General features: G+C 33.0%; 1 protein-coding gene across 3 annotated transcripts in view; it reads right to left on the minus strand.

The window, feature by feature from the left end:
* Nucleotides 1-564: 564 nt before the first annotated feature.
* LOC118742505 (protein late bloomer) overlaps nucleotides 565-21,388 on the minus strand; it is a 27,150-nt gene continuing 6,326 nt past the window's right edge. For 2 of the 3 annotated variants that reach the window (XM_036474628.1, XM_036474630.1), the window contains exons 2-6: nucleotides 21,216-21,338; nucleotides 5,631-5,804; nucleotides 5,190-5,351; nucleotides 2,368-2,565; nucleotides 565-2,293 (exon numbers count right to left, since the gene is read on the minus strand). In XM_036474628.1, the coding sequence (XP_036330521.1) occupies nucleotides 2,222-2,293; nucleotides 2,368-2,565; nucleotides 5,190-5,351; nucleotides 5,631-5,804; nucleotides 21,216-21,272 (663 nt within the window). In that variant the 5' untranslated portion in view covers nucleotides 21,273-21,338 and the 3' untranslated portion in view covers nucleotides 565-2,221. The remainder of the gene's footprint in view (nucleotides 2,294-2,367; nucleotides 2,566-5,189; nucleotides 5,352-5,630; nucleotides 5,805-21,215; nucleotides 21,339-21,388) is intronic. The other variant, XM_036474631.1, reaches the window with a different exon arrangement.

The following is a 21,388-nucleotide window of genomic DNA, read 5'->3' on the forward strand; positions in this document are numbered from 1 at the left end:
TCGTACAGTTAGTTAAATTTTTTTTCATTCCCTTTTCGTATTTGTCAGTACATTTATTTTTATCAAAAGCTAAATACTACATACATATGTCTATTTACAGTCAGCTTCAAAAATATGAATACCCTGACGTTTTGACGATTTTATTTATTTATATTTTCCATACCAAATTTTTCTTATTTTTTTATATAAAAATATAGGTCATTCAACAGCCAACACCAGCAGAATCAATTTTTTCGATTCCGTATATAATTGGGGAAAATTCAAGCAATATTAACAAATTTGAATCGAAATCAAAGGTGTAAGTTTCAAGTCTCCAAAAATTACCGTTGATTTTTGATTTTTTTTTTTACAAGGGCATTGCGCACTTTCTACCGTATAACGTTAGAACAAAATCTATTTGGAAAATTGCACCTTATTAAAATATAATGGGCTACAAAACTGTATACTCTGAATTTTTTTTAAGAAATCGATTTGAAAATTGTTTGGGTTTTCTTCAACTTTCCCTAGTTTTATATGGAATTAAAAAAAAATACTCTGCTGGCTTTTTCTTTTACTTTTATAAACAAAAAAAAAAGAAAATTTTGGTATGGAAAATATTTCATATTTTTGACGCTGACTGTATATATTAAATCGGCTATCGTCAATTAAGAATAATTTAAAAACTTTCATTTAAATAAAACGGACAGCCATTAAAATTCATCGTCGTTATTAATGCAAAACGGGCCAATCTAAAGCTGCCTTTACATGAGGTGATTTTTTGACTGGCGAAAACATATTGCACGCAGCAACACCGACTTGACTTGTCAGCATTTTTACAGAATGTAAAATTCCTAGTGCAGCACAAGCGAAATGTTGGTACTGGTAAGCGGTATTTCATTTTCAAATTTTCTGCGTTAAGAAACTGCTTTCATTGCAACGTCTGACCGTACTTTAAAGATCGTAAAATAACCAGAGTGCAATGATTAACAAAAAAAAAAGAAAACAATTTCGCTAGCTATATTTATTTTAGAAATTAGGATCACAAAAATACCTACGATTTTACAGTGCTCTAAAAAATAAAAATCATGGTACGTAATGGTTATTTTCCTGTATGCATGCATTCATGGGCCACAAGTAATCGCTAATTTGAATTGTGGTTCCTTCGATAATTTTTAATAGTAATAGTTAAGATAAATTTTTCCGATAATATTTGTATTCTAATGACTGCCCTATGATGCTTCCGAAGCGAAATTTTATATCTCAAAGTAACGGTTATAATTTAAAAAAATGCATAAGTATTTTTAGATCACAATTCAGATACATTTCTTTTCGATAATATTTGCATTCTGATGACTGATTTAAATATGATCCTTCACGGTCGAAAACTTATATCTCAAAATAAATGCAAAATAAGGATTTTTAGATCACAAAATAACGATATTACTAATTTTTCTTCAGGTCATAAAAATCGATTTTTTATTTCAATTTTAGTCGATTCGAAATTTTCTTATTTAAAAGCAATCTGGAGAGGCTCTTCAAAGGCACCAACTTTCGCATATACATATATATATGTATACACGCATATGGAGAGTATACTGGTTGTTGTTTTAATGAAAGTAAAAATTTCTTTATTGCTATTTTGAGCTTTAAAATACTTTAAACGTACGCTTTTTGAAATGCTGGAGTTTTTTCTATCATATAGCCTGGTAGACGATGGACCAATTTCAATGGCGGCGCAAATAAATAGTGTTATATATATATTTTTTATTTTATATATATATATTTTTTTTTTGAAAACAGCTTAATTTTTAATTCGCGTTTTCATTATGCAATTTTTTTTTAATTAAATCTGAATGTTCAGTTAGATAATTTTTTTAATATACATAATTCATTCCTAATTTGAAGTTTAATCTTTAGAATCATCTGAATTAGCATCAACGGCAACAAGGCAAGTAATGAATTTCCAAAAATCACCACCTATTTCAAGCTTTTTTCATTTATAAACCAAATTTATCTTCTTGACTGCTGGGAAAATATGTATTCATTAAATTTGAATGCAAACTTTCCACATCGGATAGCTTAGAATAAGTTTTGTTATATCTTAGATATAATTCATACTTATGAAAATCACATACAACTATTTTTTATTAAAACTAAAAAAAAAAAATACAAATGTTTTTATAAAACATATAAAAAGCTGCTGTTAGTTTAGTGAGCAATTTGTCTCCTCTCGCGAATCCTTTCAATAAAAAGAACGCCTATGATCGTTGCGTATACTGTTGCATAGACAGCATGAGACCACGCTACCAATTAACTGTAAAATATAAATAAAATGAAAAATTATTTTTAATACAAAAATTGCATGTCAAATTGTTTATAATTATTAACCTCTAAAGCAATCATTACACAGGCGATTATATTGAAGACACGCAACAAGCTGAGCCAGTAGTTCTCAAACTGTATGCGACAACCGGTGGCAATAAGATTCTCACTCTTCGTTGCGTCGTTCTGCTTGAAGCAGGTGCTGGGCGGCAAGCGATCGTTGACAATGTAATCGTGGGGACTGGCGCGTCCGCAGCATTCAAACTGGCAAAGATCAAAATAAAGGAAATTTTTAATATAAACGAAGCCAGGAAATTTTAAATATTTATAAATAAATAATATTCCAAATAGAGAGCTCTAACCCTTCATTCTTACAACATGGTTAGATATTTGGAGTGATATGCACAGCAACTTAATGGATATATTGGACCTCACGCATAAAAAGTGAGCTTAAGCTCCGCTTCGATTTTTAGTAAAATTTCTTGAGCTTGAGCTCACTCCATCAGTGCAAAAATTGAGTCTGAGCTTAAGATCACTTATTATGCACGAGGCCCATTATGTTCTCCGCTCCTTGACTATTTTCGAACTGAAACCATCCCACTCAATAAAACAAGTACGGTAGCATCCATTTGCCAACAGAGATCACCATCAATTTGCCATATTTTCTTTGACCTTATTTGAGTGATCACTTCAAGTAGATAAAACAATGGCCACTTTTAAACATTACAACACTCTCGTATCCAACAAATGTTGGAACAATCTTTCGTCCTGTGCAAGTTCAAGGAATATAGCAACCCTCCTTTCTGAAAATTAAAGATGAAAGGTGAACCAATAGTTCTAAGGAGACATTAGGACTTCTTCTTCGTACCCATTTTTAAGGTTGTGACCTAAATCAGGTCTTGGCGGTAGATAACAACGTAGCGGCACCATTCATAAATGTCGATAACGGACGGGATCTTTCCAGCAATGCGACAGGAGGCCCAATCGTGGGTTATTCCATCGCTGGAGAGCATATTCAAACCAAGTATAATGCTCAACTATGTTCCTTCAACTTGGCAAAGTGGTAATCTGTCCTTCGCTTCTCTTCAAGATAAACTTTGGCAAGGTGTTTCCTCCAAGAAGGAGCCTATTTTTACTGAACGCTTTGAAGTATCGATTTTTGCGGACGGCTCAAAAATAGTGTTTTTCAGGCAGAGTTCTTTGCCATCAATGAGGCCTGCAATATAATTTTAGCCTCGAAGCTAGCCGGGGCCAGCATTGCTATTTTCTAGGAAAGCCAAGCAGCGGTCATGGCACTTGACTCTGTAAGCATCACAGCCAGCCTAATAAAAAAAGTGCAGGGAGAGCGTTACGTCTTTAGCTGACAGGCATGTCGTTGCACTGCACGGGGCACAGCAGAATTCATGGCAATAAAAATACCGACGAGCTAGCCAGGAACGAATCGGCTCTGGATGTCTCAGAGGCAAAGTAGGTCTTGGAAAGGGAACGCAACGCACGTCTTCACAGACGGTTCTAAAATGGACGAAGGAGTAGGGGCTCAGTATATTTCACAGAACCAATAATTCATAGGTCCTTTGGGCTACCAGATCACTGCAGTATCTATCAAGCTGAGGTTTTTGCAGTAAAGGAAGCGGCAGAGATATTGCATGAAAATAACCCAACAAACGAGCAAATTAACAACTACATAGGTGGGTAGGCGGCCATTAAGGCTCTACTTTCATATGAAACAAAATTCGATCACCGTCGCGGACTCTAAGGAGGCTATAAGAAGGCTAGCTGTGGCTAAAACTGTCCACCTATATTGGGTCCCAAGACACAAAGTGTGTGGAAGGTAATGGGAGCGCTGACGAGCTAGCCAAGAAGGGCGTTCTCTTGGGGAAATCAAAAGATTACAAGATCTGCTCATTACCCCCAAGCGAGGAGCCTTTGGCAAAAAAAATCAGCGTTGCAGACTTTTAGAAATTATGTGTAATTCAAACGACAGAAAAGTTTCTAATTTCCTATATCAACAAGAAGAACAGACTCGAGGCTCCTGATAGGATTGCTAACAAGACATTACTTGGTAAGAGCACATGCATCTAAACTAGGTCTAATGGAGGATAGAAAATGTAGGAAATGTAATTATCACGAGAAAACCGTGGAGCATATAATTTGCGAGTGTCCAGCCTTCAGCAGCCAAAGACTCGCGTTACTCGGAAAGGTACAGAGCCTGCAAGCAGCTATAGCAAAGGACCAAAGTGTCTATTAAAAGGAGCGGCAGTGCTCTTTAACATTGCGCGAAAGCATTGACTCATAGGTCGTAAACGCATCTGGCAACGCTATGGACGTTATATTCGTCTATTTGAAATCAGGCAACTTATTGATGAGAAGCGGGTAAAGAGGGTATCAGCAGCTGTTCGTGTATACAGAGGGTATTACGCCACCGACTTCGTACTGAATCTTTATGTAAAATCGTAGCCTTAAACATAACGTTTACAATTGTCGCGTGGTATGTGCAGGTCAAAGAGATTACGAGATCCCCAAAAACGGCATATGCAATTATCGTTGCTATAGTATGTTGCTCGGAAATGATTTTTTAAGTACGCTGCAAATTGGAAATGAAAGAAAACAAAAAATGTGGGAAATTTAATTTTCCAAAAGAAACAATGAAGCAAGTAATCTTCGAATGCCCAGCCTTAGGCAGAAGAAGGCTCATAAAACTCGATAAAGATCATCTGCAGGGCCTGCATCTTGCAATCGATAAAGGACCGAAGGAGCTACTAAAATTTTTCTTCGCATCTTTAAGCACTTTAAATCCTTAGCTTTATTCTCAGATTTTCTTCTAAGCATTAAATTGTAATGTTTTAATATTTATGTATAGTTGTATTTATGCTACACTTGTCACTTACCCAATTCTCATATTGCGACATTGCACCAGGGCTTGTCAGCTCTTCCTCCCACGCCTTGTCCACGGCATTCGAGAGATGCGAAGCTACAGTACTTTCACCTTTTATTAAAAGAAATGCGACAGCTATTTGGGCGATTATCACAATCCAGAGCAGTGTAATAAACTGTGTATATAAAATGAATGAATACATGAAAAATTGTTTGATTTAAATTAAGGATACATATGTACATAAATACATATCAGCTTTATATATACATACATTCACACAAAAATATGTACATAACAATGCTGACTAAGCGGTTAGTTTTTTAAACTTCGTTTTGCATTTTCAATAAAAGATATATAGTATGTACTTTTATTCAATTATTCGGTAAACAAGTATGTATAAATAAATATTTACTCAAGTGCAGATATGCATTCATTTATTTGCTCTTGCGCTCACCGTCACTGTACAACAAACGCTTTCGCGTACTGCACCCAATAGCCCCAATAGGAATATTACAACTGTGGCTACGCCTAATCCTATGTAGGCATAGGCAGCCATGGCACCGACTTCACTTACATCGTAGGAACATAGCACAAAAATGCCGAAGGCTATGAGCACCAAAGCAAGCAGCTGAAAGAAAAAAAGAGTAATTTGATTAGTGTCATTGCTATGGATATCATATTTAACTAAAATAAAAATGCAAACTAAAGCATTGCAATCTTTAAACAATTGCATTTACATAAGTAAATAAAAAAAAGAATAAATATATGTAACTTTGTTAAGTAATCAAAAATGTTTGTTAAAATTTTTCCACGAAGGACCTAAGTTGTGTTTATGGAAGCATTCCTCCAATCACATATGGACATATTCTAATCTTTTGACGAATTCCAGAAGTGATCGCTAGGGTGCCCACCGAAAATGCTTTTTTGAAAATTTCAAGACCCTACACCCTAATTTTATTTGTTTTTATGAGAAATGTTATTTCCTATTTTTCTACATTTTTTAAAGGTCATTTAGAGGTCACGACCTGTCGATTTAGGTCAGAAAATACGATTTTGTAGATTTATGAGTTTTTGAATGACTATTTCTATCGATAGTATTCCATATTTTGAAATTGTTGCAATTATAGATGGTCAAAATTTAAAAAATTAAGAGAAATATGGGTCATTTTTAAATTTACCCGACAAAAAATCCCAACAAGCCTAGTCCGACTATAGATTATTATACACCGTTTTAAAGGCCTATATATCCGCTTCTCAGATCATATTCGATATTTGAAATCGAATCAAAAATACTCATTCAAAAACCCATAAATCTACAAAATCCTGTTTTCTGACCTCTAAATGGCCTTTAACAAAATTTAGAAATTTAGGAAATAATATTTCTCATAAAAACAAATAAAATTAGGAGGTAGGGTCTTGAAATTTCAAAAAAAAAATCATTTTCGAGAGGCACCCTAATGTATATATATATTTGTACATACTCTGTTGGGAAAGCTACTAGTTGGGAATTAGAATTCTACCAGTTAGCTTTCAGCACAATCGCGATGTCCTACGAAATGGTTCATTCTCAGGCTATGCATCAGCACCTACTAATAGAAATACTAGTAGCCTCATACCACATAACGGGGGTAGAATGCCGATTCATACCCCGTAAAAGGAATAAGTACGTAGTTTTACTCGTGGCATTTCAACAGTCGTAGTTGCCAACAGAGCAAAGTACTAGCGAGCCATTCCAGGGGGTTCGAATACTCGGACAGCGAAATTGTGTTTATCTTTTATTCATGTTAACTTTTATTTTTTAAAAGGCCAAGTAACCTTAAAAATTTCATTTAATTTTTATTGCAAAAGTATTTATTTACGTTTGTACACAGATAAAATTAGATTTCAAAATGTATAGTTTGTATTTAAATAGAAATAATTTGCATTAGGTTTGTTCCACAAAGCAACCCAGAAAGCGTTCCTCACGCTAGAAAAATGGGTAACAGATAGCGAATACATTCCACTATTGGATGTCTTCTTCTTCGTGCCCGAAATAGCGCGGACTTTTCCGAGTACAAATGTGCAAATTCAAATTAACATAACAGCTGTTGTTTGTTTACATCCGAAAGCAAATTTTATATAAAAACCAAAAATGGAAAATACGACTAGAGTTTCAAAAAATGTAGGTATTTTGCTAATTTTATTCGCCGTATTAGGTAAATACAAATAAAATCACTGCTTTTCAGCTGATTTGTGTTTTTTTTTTTTTTAATTTTGACACTTGTGAGAGAGGAACGTGTTTTTTTTACTCTCTAATTACCGAAGCAGCTCGGAAAGCGTGTGGATTTCAGTTCAAAAATCTTAACCGCCCGTCCAGGCAGATCTTAGACTGCCGGCATTTGTTAGAAAAGCAATTACAGCGAAACTTCGGTATGACGAAGTTGAGAGGTTGGCCAAATGCTTAGAAAGAAATTCGTTATAAGTGAAGTTTGGTTTTTTATAACGGGACTCTAATCGTCAACATGTTCGGTATTCGTTATGCAGAGGCTTATGAATCGAGACTTCAATATACATATATGTAGAGGCTTTTTCCAACGGTGCTGTAACTATTTTCGTGCTCAAATTTTTTTAACGGAAAATTTCGCAAAAACCAAGATTTTCAGAGGTCTCGGCAAAAATTTTGTTATACATTTTGCATTTTTCGTTTTATCAAGGTTCATTTTGTCGAGATTTCACTGTACTTGCGTTTTATTTTTCTATTTGATATTTTAAAGGCAGATGTCGCTGACCGGACAAGTGGTTCTAAATTCTCAAACTGTTGGCCATCGCTGAAGCTCATACTAGTCCACCAACTGGGATTTTTTTCTGACTGGTTGAGCTTTTTACTAACGGGTACTTCTGTACGTAGTAACTTTATTAATACGACTAACTTTGCGTGGGAAAACAACAATAGAAATAATAGTTGAGAGCATTACTTGCCAAGGCGCCAATTAAGTCGGACAAAGTGGCGTCATGCGACTATATACAAACATACATACACACATAAATGAACTAAATATGTATTACAAAAAGCAAAGCAAAGAATTCCCATACAAAGTTACATTGTAAATATATTCTGCATTCAAGAGAAAAGCGTTGAAAGAAAGTTGGTAAGCAAACAGTTAACTGACTCATTGGTAAACCAAGCACAACAGACTTTAGTCATACATATAAACTACATACAAATGTATGTATGTATGTTTTTAGGTACACGTCTGCGTATGAAGTTGTTAGCTGTAGTATGTATGTAAATAAATGTCCACACGTGTTTTATTGACCTGATTTTCTATACTATTTGCGTATCTGGAAACACTTTAGTAGTTGAGCAGCATGGGTGGTAGGATATTGTATGTATATTGCGGCGTTTAAATTGCCGCCATACAGGCTCCAGTAAAATACTAAAAGAGTATGTATGGACGTCCAAATAGAAGAGCGAGCTATGGTGTGTCACAGTGCGTGCGACTTGGCAACACGAAAACAAATACAATGTATGAGTGGTACATAGAATGGCTGCGTAGAATTACTGTGATAAAAGTGGCTATCAAGCTTTTAGCCAAGGTCGCGACCGGTCGTAACTTTAACTTTGTAAAAATTACCTACATATATACATTATGTATATATGAACGAATCTATAGATTTTACAATGTAACTGATGTTCTACATATGTTACTATGACATTGTATATATGTATATAGCTATTATTTTCTCGGAGATATTTGTACAATTATTAAATAAAGCCAGCTCCACTTTATCAATAATACAATTAATGTCGGCTGGTTATTGTCATTCTAATGCCACTTTACTTAAATGATACCAAATACAGCGCGTGAAGGTAGGAATGACGAAATTTCGTTCCAATATAGATACATACATACAAACCAACCAATACCAACAAGCCCTCTAAGGCCTTCCTTCCCTAATAAGTGTTTTTGACCCTTATTTGAAGAGGTTGGTGGAAGACAGTAGTTAACGGGTTAAAACATTAAAAAAGTTTTTAGCTGTGGATTTCACTAAAAGTCATTTTTCTTTTATCCATTTAATGTTTATCATTTTTTTTATAAAAGTCTAGCACATTACCACGGTTGCCCCTTTGGTACAATTGTACCAAATAAGAGCCTTTTTTCTTCGTTTGGGCCTTCGGACCTTTTTTGTTTGTTCCCGGCCTTTTTGAAGCAACTATGGCTATCCGTTTGGCGTTGGCGAGAGCTGCAGCTGTTCTGTTAATTGTTATCGCCATACTTATCTCTAAATTTTCGCTGTGAATATGTGCATGCGTGCAATGTTCACTGTAATACATATGTACATATGTACAGTCAGTGTCAAATGTTAGTGCACACCTTGTTTTAATATAATATTCACAATTAATTTATTTTAAAAAAATTTTCGAAGCGAAACCTTTTTCAAATTAAATGAAACTTCCTTTTAAGAATATTTCACTGAATATGAAAAAAGGTTTCATTTAATTTGAAAAAGGTTTCGCTTTATCTGTAAAAGCTTTCGTTTAATTTGAAAATGGCGAAATGCTATATATCAAGGTTTCATACTTTATATAAAGTTCAAAAAAATTAAAAAAAAATTTATGAAAATTTCAAAATTTTTATTTTTTTCAGAATTTGCAAGTTTCTAGTCGCTTAAAGTTACCGTTGATTTTTTAGAATTTTTTTCTGGAGAGTGTTGCGCGTTTTCCTATATTTTGATAAAATTTTTCGAATTGTTATGAACTTTATATAAAGTGTGAAGCTTTGATCTATATGGTTTATATTAAAGAATGAACTATATTTTCATAAGTAGCACAGGTTTACAAAAAAAAAAGGTTCTGCATATTGAACCAAACTTCTAACCCGAGATCTGAAATCCGAATACGGGACCCCCGTTGATTCTTCAAATTTATCTAGAGATCATGCCAAGGTCATCTTAAGGTCAAATTCAGAAGAATTGTATTGAATTTTCAGGTTTTCAACGAATTTTTTGTAAGCTCTGTAATTAATGAAAAATATTTTTCATGGAAATAATTGTGAATATTATATTAGAGCACTAACATTTGACACTGCCTGCATATGCACAAATGCAAACAAATAGGTAGAGAAATTTTATTTCTTTACACAGATTGAGGATATTTTAATTTTTGTTAACGTTTAATATTATAAAAAAAAAATATAAATATATAGGTATATTTTTGATGGACGGCAAAAAATGGTACACTTCTGTGTTATTTTGGGCCTTTTTACTTGGATAATGTGGTACACAAAATTTTGATGAAGTGGCAACCGTGCATATTACATAACCAGAACCACATAAATCCACATTTCAAACTTCTTACAATAATTATAAAAATTCAAGAAACTTTCAAAAATAAACCCTAAAATTAAAAAAAAAAAAATTATTAAAATGTTTTAACCCACCAAATTTTAGTATGCTAAAGCTCAAATTTTGAAGCGCTAGAAAACCACGTTGATTTTTAATACTTTTTTTTGCTGGCGGTGCTAAGGGTTTACATATATGGGAGAAAAAAATATTAAAAATCAACGCGCTGTTCTAGCGTTTTAAAATTTGCATTTTCACATACTAAGATTTAATAAGCTACAAAGCAGCATAGCTAAAATTTTTCTACAAAATTTTCATAAAAAATTAAAAATTTTTGGGTGTATTTGTTAAAGTTTATTGAATTTTTATAATTTTTGTAAGAATTTTGAAATGTGGTGCTGGTTATGTAATGTGCTAGACTTTTATAAAAAAAAAAATATTATAAACATTAAATAAATAAAAGAAAAATTTCCAAAACTGGTCAAAATGTCACTTAACTTAAGCAGCTGACCATAAGAGTATGTAGTTCACTTTCTTTCCAAAAGCAAATGTATACATACAGTTATCGGAACTGTGAACAAATTGCTCCAAATACATATGCTGGTCGCTAACTCAACCACAATTTAGGCAAATACAGTAGTGGCCAAAGCATATGGAACTATATTCCATCTATTTTGTACCAAATGTTTACTTGAGCAATACTGGTCCTACAGATTTCTTAAAGAATGATACTGAGTCGCCTTATTGCATTTTGAAATATTCAAAAATTTCATTTCTACATTTTTTTTTCGAAACTGCCTACAAATCATATATTTAATATGTAACCATTAGAAATATTTGAAAAGTTGAAAGCCAACGCCAATGCCAATGCCAATGCCTCTCCAATACAAAGCTTGCCTTGATAATAACGGATTTGCAACTAGATATTATTTTAAAAATTTTGTCATCTTCGTTTTTATCCCAGAGGTTTTGGCATTGAATTGTGTTAACATATATATAAGCTATTTAGTAAACTTAACCAAAAGAAACACAGTCCTTACCATAAAAACATGTATTGGTCAGCCCTTCTGAATTTTCCGTACATTTCCGTATGCTTTGGCCGCCATGTATGTATGCATGCAATTTCGTTGATAAAAGTTATCATTTTCGCTAATAATCACGTTTATATTTTTGGGTTCATATAGCTTTGGGCGTCAACCACTGACTACACAACGAATAAACACATATTATATTTAGGTACTTATAAGTATGTGTATTTTCTCATCAGTTTAAATTGGACACGCAACTAATGACAACTAAGCTTTAAGTGAGAAATTATTTCGCCACATACATACAGTATCGGTCATATCTATAGCACGCCATTTCAAAGTGATATTGGGTGCCACTTATGTTTATTTATTTATTTTTAAGAATTTTCAATTAAAATACAGTTCTTTCTCTAACAAAAGCCATATAAACCCAAGTTTAAAAATTTGTAGAAAACTACAAACAAGTGCAACAAATTTTCACCTAAACTTCAAACTTTTTTCTCGGAAGTGTTTGAATTTTTCTGAATACACAGTTTTATAGCCCAATCAATTTTAGTCTGATAATGTGCAAGTTTTAAGTGGCTAAAAGTTACCGTTGATTTTTTAGAATTTTTTTCGCCAAAGGTGTTGCGGATTTCTTCCATATACAACTAAATTGAGTTTATTCATTATATGGAAGCCAATGCGACAAAAAAAATTCTAAAAAATTAACGGTAATTCGTAGCCACTTGAAATTTTCACATTATTAGACTAAAATTGCAGGGGCTGTGTACTCAAAAAAATTCTAACACTTCCGGGAAAAAAGTTTCAAATTTAGGTGAAAATTTGTTACACTTTTTTGTAGTTTTTTACAAATTGTTGAACTTGGGTATATATTGGCTTTGTCTGAGAATGAACTAAATTTTAATTAAAAATTCTTAAAAATAAATAAATAAACATAAGGGGCACACAATATCACTTGGAAATGGCGTGCTGTAGATATGACCGATACTGTATATACACCCATACATATGTACCTACTTATTTAAGGCTGACAATTGGTATCATTAGTGACGTATAATAGTAATCTGAAGTACACAAGTATGAGATATTTAAGTACATAAATTGTTTCTTAAACGAATAAAAAAATCGCAAAAATGATTTAATAGACAACTATAATAGTGATTGCTGTGAAAAAAAAAGAAATGTCACAATTGCTTCGATGCGAAAAAGTTAAAATAAAAAAGTAAAAGGCACCATAAAACTTCTAATTTTTTTACTTCTTAAGCATTTTATATGCGAAAGATAAGCATTTTAGAAATAGCCAAACTTGCAAAAATTTATTCACCTTTACATATTTTAAACATTTAACTCTGCAACAAACATATGTACATACATATATAAATCTGATTGGCGTAATCGTGTATTAATAAAAACGACACCTGCCATCTTAAATTCGCAACTACATACATGCAAGCATACATAGATACATATTTAGAAGTGTAAGGTGTTTTGATTAATATTTTATTGGCAATGAATTGAACAAAAACAAAAAAAATTTACGATTCTCTATGAATTCTACTATTTGTATGTAAATAGTAGCAAGATTAGACTAGGTTAGACTGAAAGTGATGGAGTCAATATTAATGAGCCGTATAATGCATTATGTAGGCAGTCGACACAAATTTAGTTTTAAATAAAATACATACATACATGTATCTCTACGTATGTAATATCCCTGTCAGCATTTTCTATTGTGGAAGTTACTAATTGGACACGACATTTCAGAGAAGGAATGCCTGTAATCGCACAAGGGCATCCATTGGACAGATGCGCATAGCTCCTGTCATGGTCATGGAGACCAAGCTCTGTAGCTTTGCTTTAAGCCAGGCCAGTGCCGCATATGTGACTACGGGTTTGACGACCAAACTGAAATATCGATACGGTAATTTGGGTGATATTCCACAAGTTTTACCATGAAGCACCCGGCAGGCAGAAAACGCCTGAGTTCCAATTGAGCCTTTTGTCCAGAGTTACCTCTAGATACTTAACCTCTTCTGAGAACTCTATTTCTGTCCCTGCCAAGGTGGGTCTAGTCAAGTTGACTTTCCCTCTTTTGGTAAATGGAACAACGGTGAACTTCAGTAGGTTTACTGACAATCCCTCTGGAGCAAATAGTGTCTTCATGCCAGCCAACAACGTAGATGACTAGGTCTGCATATCCATATGATTTGAATCCATTGCCATTTAGCTTTTCCAATGTCCATTGTAGGGGCGATAAGACTTCTCCTTGATGGCAGCCAGCCACCCGCTATTAGAGTTCTGGATTTCAGCAGGCTTATGATCCAATCAGTATGAATTCTTCCCGCAAGGATTATTTCCAGGTGATTTCAAAAATTAAATCGGCTTTTCGTACCTGTTACCAATTTTGAAAACACCGGATTCTTAGTAGATACCGATTACCAATTATGAGAAAAGCGCTGGGGTAATGCCCATTTTTTTATTATGGAAATTTCAAAAATGAACTCGGTTTTTTGTACCGGTTACCAATTTCGAAAAGTATAAATTTTTAGTACCGGAGTGGTCTCGCGCATTAAGTCAACTTTTCACTGTTATAATATTTATATTTTAATATCTTCTTTTATTATGTATATTAAAACTGAAATTTTTTAGAAACTTCCTTATTTAGGCTTGGTATACAGCTCTAAGGAAGACTCTGAAGAAATATTTTTCATTATTTATATTGCTTGAAAAAGTACTTTAGTATTTAATATGAACAAAAAGTGTATATTTGTTTATAAATTATTAAATTCTTTTTTGTTCTTAATGTATTAAAAAACATGAGCGGGGCCACTCCGCTTTTTACGACATCGGTAACCGGTACTAAACATCGAACTTTTCGAAATTGTTAACCGGTAAAAACCCCGATTTAATTTTTTAAATTACCATTACTAAAACAATGGTCGTGACCTCCGCTTTTCTTAAAATTGGTAACCGATACTAAAACCCGTTTTTGTTTTTAATTAGTAACCAGTACAAAAGCATTTATTGCATTTCTGAAATCACCATGAAGAAATCATTGTAGCGTAAAGTTTCAATAAATCATGACCACTTGTTTTATTTTGCTTTTTACGAAATTGGTAACCGGTACTAAAACTTGGGACTTTTCAAAATCGGCACCAGGATTATTTTTTGAAATTACTATAAAAAAAAATGGGTGTGGCCACTTCGCTTTTTACGAAATTGCTAACCGGTACTAAAACTTCGGACGTTTCGAAATTGGTACCCGGTTTGATTTGTGAAATTACCATAATAAAAAAACGGACATGACCATCCGCATTTCTCAAAATTGGTAACCGATATTTAAACACGGTAATTAGTACAAAAACCGATTTAAGATTTGAAATCGCCATGAAGATATCATTGTAGGAGTAAAGTTCCAATAAATTATGACCACATTTTCTATTTTGGTACATTTGTCCATTTGTACGTCAGTGACAGAATAATTCAAAATATTTCCTATCAAATTTTGAGATAGAACATTTCCTTATTTTCATGAGAATATTTTTTTGAACAGCATGGTACCTTTTTTGTCCTGTCCGAAACTTTTTCCAGGTACAACTAAAATTAGGGCTAGATTTGCTAGGCTCCTGAAAATCAGATCAGAAACGACAACTTTTGAAGAAAATTCAGCTCGTGAAACACTTCTGCCGTCTGTCATCATATTTCAAGTGAAATAAGCACGCATGTCAGGTAAGGCGAGTCTTCAAAAATGACACTAGCCTGCATTTTTCGGAGATAAATAACAATGCACGGAATTTTCGCTTTGTTGCTTTGTTCATTGTCACGTTTATTAAATTTGTTTAATATGTATCATAAAATGACACTGATTTATTTTACTTTGTATTATTTGGAACCACAACGTTATTGAAATACTTGTATTTTCTGGATTCCGCACACACACACTCAATTTTACTAGTTGAAAACATCAAGTTTTTTTGTGTTTTCCATAATAAAATTGTCGGATAAAATATGGATATATATACTGAGTAAATTAAATATTTATGCGGAATTCTTAAGCAAAAGCAATTAACTATAGCATTGAGATATGCTAGTATGTATTTAGAATTTTTCTAAAATTAATTACAAACATTTCGAAGACGAATTCACTTCAGGAAGTTTCCATAAATTATTATGAGATTATTTTCTCAAGAAATTTTGCAGAAAAAGAAAATAATATTTACACACCACCATACATATGTATGTTATGGAAATCAAAGGCCAAAAAAAGCGGTCACACCCATTTGAAATCGAATTGTAATTCACACACTCAATGTGTTTACAATAATCAAAACGAAATAAACTGAATAATTTACGACCAATTGTCTATGAATGGAAAACACATGTTTTGTAAATTTTCACTTAAAGGCAGATGCTAACATACGTGTATGTATGTATGTATGTACATAAGTGGGTACAAATATTTAAGTAGCGGCTAAGAAGTTCTGTAAAACAAAAATTCGTGGAGTTCGATAAGTGCTAATGCAGCAACATTTAGAACATAGGTATGTATGTATGTACCTCATATTCGAGGAATTAAAAAAAAAAATTTCGCGCCAAAAGAAATCGTTTGCTACTTGTTTAAAAATACATGCGAGTTCCACTTAAGTTGTGTCGGTAGGTGCGTTAACAAACCCAGCCAAAAACACGATTACCTCGGAAATAAATGTGGACTTAGAGAAGCGGTGCCCGTTTCGCTTCTAGAAGGCATGACTTTTATATGGCCATGTCATTGGCGGTAATGGCTTGCAGTCGACTTCACATTCCTGGTAATGGGTTAAAGAAGCGAAATGCAGTCTATGCATTATAAAGTAATACCTTCTAGAATACATTTCCAGCCCAAAAAAAAATGTGGAATCGCCCATGCGAGTTAGTGTGGTTGAAGGTATTACGTAGACATGCCCAGGGCTCTCACTGAATCCATCGTAGTCCGATTTTTTGTGAAACATACGAAAGTGCCATAACTAAAGCCGAATAGCTACAAACGTAGCATATACTTTCCAGTCAGGGATGGAAAATCAAATCTTCAAATTGTAACAAAATTTGAGAAAAAAATTGTACCTAAAAGCTGAAGAATGTACCTAAACAACTAGTATGTATCTTTGTTACACATTTCACATCACATTACATCTTTTTAACAGTACTAAAATATGGCGGGAATCTTCCATGCCTGATTTTGGGATTAACCTTCTTTAATACTACGTTAAGTTCTGTTCATACTGGAAAAAATTTTCGAGAAGAATGTATTAATGTAATGTATGAAAAAAGTACAATTGTACACACTTTTCCATCACTGCTTAGAATGCATACGTTCGTAGCAATTGGCATCCAGTAATAATCGCATTTTCATAGATTTCACTAAAATCGGATTACGATGGATTCAGCGGTAGTCCACAATTCCTTCTGGAGACGAAACTGTTAGCGTTTATCAATTTCTTTCGATTCCGCATTCGTTTCTTAGGTATACACGCTATCACAAGAAGTGATTCCAGAGTTTTTGCTGGGAATATGTTTAAAAATATCACACAGGAAAAGAAGACAACTGATTGCGAATGCTTAGTGATGACTACAAAATGTGAGCATTAGGCATATGACTTTTTTTAAATAAATATACATATAATGAGCGGGGTTATCCACGAACGCGTGCCGTAGAAGTGCTAGAAAGAAACAAATTTGTACTAGAAACCAAAGATAAACATATACATACATATATAACTATATAGAAAATTCCATGTCAATCAAATTATGACTACGGGCAAAACTTTGTTTCTATTTTTAGTTCTTTTTTTTAATAATTTGAGTTTGATTGTTCAACAGGTGGCAACTCTTTTCGAAAAACAAAAACTAGACCAAGCGCTTTAATTTGACATCGCATGTTTGAAAATCGGGCGAACGCGTTTTATATATCTACATAGATATCACCTTATATATATTTTATGTATAAATTGTCTTCAAATATACATACATACGTAATTATTGTTATCGATTCAAAAAAGTATAGAAAGATTTAAATATTTAAGTACATATCTTCACCTGAAAAGCAAAAAGACGTAAAGAACATCATCGTTGTAATGCAAAATGTCATAACTAATACAAAAATTCGAAATTCACTTTTTGATTTATATGAAGGATTTTATCAAATTGCAATTCCCCACATCATTTTATGAAAAAACAAAATTAAAATATTACTCACGTCTTTTTCCATTTCATCTACGATGTTGTTACGCCTTTTTGCATTTCTGTTGACGATATGTACATATGTATATATAAAAATTTTTTTTAGTTTTATGTTGCTTCTTTTTTACAAACAAAACGCCAGAGTGAAAGTGATGATTCACATTATCTTTGCACATACATATTTATTTATGTATATAGGCATGTAGGTTTGCACATATGTAGGTATGTATGTATGCACGTAAGTATATTTATTCATTTCGTCAAAACTGCCAGCTGAGAGATAGCAACGCTACAAAAATACTACAACGGGATTCTTCGAGATGATCATGAAACGCAACAACAACAACCCCATGGAAGAAAAGTTCTGAACTAAAACGATGAATGCGCCTTTACCTTACACACTGGACGGAATTTAATTTTTTTTGGCATTAATTCTAAAAAGATAGTTATCATTTTCAAACTTGGTACATATGTTTTTCATGCTATTAGCAAGTTATGGTAAAACTTTTGGGCCGATCAGATAACCTGTACGCCACGCCTTCCCCTCTCCCCATATATAAAACCTTGCTTTTGAACGATTCAAAACTTTTTTAAAAATTGCTTAAACCCCTTTTGTCTGGCCCCCATATTATGATACATATTTCAATAACTTAAAAGCATGTGGCAACCCAACTAAGGGCCGGTTACTCAATGTCTGGTTAACACTAATCGGCGGTTAAACATCGTTATCGACGACTTCGACTCCATGCATATAACAGGGAGTCGGTAACGTCGATAACTATGTTTAACCGGAGATTAGTGTTAACCAGACATTGAGTAACCGGCCCTGTATATAGTTCTGCATAAAGCCTTTCAAACGTAGTATTTCGATTGAAACCAATCTCCTTCAAGCACCTCAAAAATAGCTTAAATATTCAAACTAACAATTTCTTAGCACTCTTTCGTTTCGACTTTTCAAACATGTGGCAACCCTTACGAAAAAATAAAAATTTATTGCACATCTATAGCCTAAACTCTTGACACCTCATTTTTTTTAATTGGATGAACTGATTTCATTAAAAAAATGCTATACGTAAGGTAGTAATTTTTAGAAAGGTGGCAACCCCACTAAAAAAAATAAAAGCTTAGTGCACATCCCGAGACCGTATCATTTCACTTTGTATCTCAGTTTTAGTCCAACTAACTGTGAAGATATAATAATCTTTAAATTGGTGGCAGCCCTACTAAAAAAAAAAATAATACATTATAGGACATCTATAGGCCAAGCACATTCATTTGACACCTCATTTTCTGTAATCCAACGAACGGGTCGGATCTTATAAATTTTTAAACAGATTAAATAACAACAAGCAAACACACACAATATGCACATTAACCAATTCTTATTAGAAATACCTTGACTTTTATTTTCCATATCTAATTTTCTTTATTTATATTAACGCAACCTTTCACAAGCTCATCACAATTGACTTATAATTTTGCACAAATTCTGGCAATCATACACATGATTATGAAAACTATTTGGAAATTTTCTTAGTTGACATATGTACTATTATAAAAATAACTGATATCAAGAATATGTTGCTATAAAAATTTTGCATTTTTGCCAAAAAAAAATCCAATTTCGGCCATCGTGCCCTGTTATGTTTGTATCATCGAAATGATTTATTGACTTCATTACTCATTTTGGAAAGCTAGCTTTTCAGTAATTGGTACGTCCCACTTTAAAAATCCAGCAGATATCAGTATGTAAGCACAAATGTATAATTTTTCCGTACATAATACCTTTTTATATTATTTGTATGTATACTGCTCGTATCCACATACATACATACATACAATGGGCATTAAAAATGTATTTTAAATATAACCTTGAAGGGTCCTTGCTCACTGATGGTCACTGACTCCATTGACAGATTGTCGTAGTATTTGCAAAAATCAATTTACATTGTAAAATTACTGGTTCACATTTTGAGCAAATCAATCTGGATTGTTCAGTTAAGCACACAAGTGAAAGATGTTTGCATACAAATTTGAGATACATAAAGAACAATTTTTTTTTTTAATGCGCAGTTAATTTGTTTTACTGCAATTACGATTACCCTTCAAGCAACTGGTAAAGCCGTCTTTCTAAACGCGGGTTTTCATCAAAATTGTTAGTTTTTTAATTAGATTTCTCAGAAACATTCTGAGTATGCAGTGTTGTAGCTCATTAAATTTTAGTGTAGTGGAATTGTCGAACATAACTGAATGGAACAAAAATGCGCGAACAAAAAATTGAAATTTTTGATCAACATTTGTTGTAATTCCTCGAAGTTTTATAAATGTTCTACAAAGTTTGAAATTTTCATTTACAGGTTTTTTAAGCTATATTTTCCTAAAAAATAATAGATATTTTTTAAACAAAGAAAAGTAACCGAAAATTCCTAAAATGCCTTTTCCCTATTTATATTCTCGTCACCGCAGGTGTTAATTTCTTTTTAAAAATTTGTCTAGTAAAAAGCAGATACCAAAAATATTTGCTTTGGAAAGCTGGGGACAATCTGTGCTGTAAAGACGTAAGGCGCCTTATATTCAATTTAATTTTTCGAAACAGGTGGCACATTGCTTCTAAACTGCTTTCTTAAGCATCTTTCGTTTGACATCTATATTGCAATATTTCATTAATTTGAATCCCTTTTGAAAAAGGTGGCAACCCTTTTCAAAATATTTTCGGAAAAAAGCTTTTTAAACCTGTTCCGATTGACCTTTATTAATCAAACTGATTCAATTTTAAAGACTTGGAAACAGGTGGCAACTCTTTAAGTAGTGTTTTCAAAATAAAGCATGTAAAATAACTTCGAAACAAAGATGTTTTATATTTCTTTCTATTGACGTCCATGTATGTAACTTATTCTTAAAATGAGATTCAACTTTTGAGACAGGTGGCCTCTTAACCCTCTTAAAACCCTCTTAAAAAGTGTTTTGGATTTTTTTTTAATCTCGTTCGTTTGGCATCCATATTTTTAGATTTCATGTGACTTATAACTTAAATTTAATTCAACTTTTCAAGCAGGATTGAGTCGAATATGATTCTTCGGTCAATCCTCGTCCAAAATATCAGTTAATCAAAGGTACCCCACTACCTTTTTCCACTAGGGTATCTTTCCTAGCCAACTCAATGCAATTTCCTGCATTATCATTATGGCATTGTATCCATATAAGTCTGACTAGGAACAAACTAGGCACAACTAAAAGAGATATCAAGTGCTCACTAAATATCACAAAAAATATTTTTTTTTTTAATTTTTCATCTTCCCTTTTTGATTTTTTTTTGTTAATTTTAGAATTTGTGTGCTGATTTCCTGACTCTCTTGTTATTTCTGTGAAACCATAAATATTTCAAAAACAAAGTATAAATTCAAATGGTTATTAATATACAATTTTATAGAACTATTAAATATTTAAAATATGTAATAAGTAATACAACTCACCGCGCAAATAACATCAAATGCAAATGTGAACTTCTTGATCGTTGACGTTGCTGCCATTTTTGTTAGATTTTATAATTAAATTTCCAAGAACTTTTCCAGTTTTTATTTGTGATTTTTTTCTCGCTATTGAATTTTGGGAACACATTTATTCATTTGGTATGTGGTCACATATG

The sequence above is a fragment of the Rhagoletis pomonella genome, unplaced genomic scaffold, assembly GCF_013731165.1.
Source record: "Rhagoletis pomonella isolate Grant_MI unplaced genomic scaffold, Rhpom_1.0 Rhpom_scaffold_00007, whole genome shotgun sequence".
In the NCBI taxonomy this organism is placed as follows: domain Eukaryota; kingdom Metazoa; phylum Arthropoda; class Insecta; order Diptera; family Tephritidae; genus Rhagoletis; species Rhagoletis pomonella.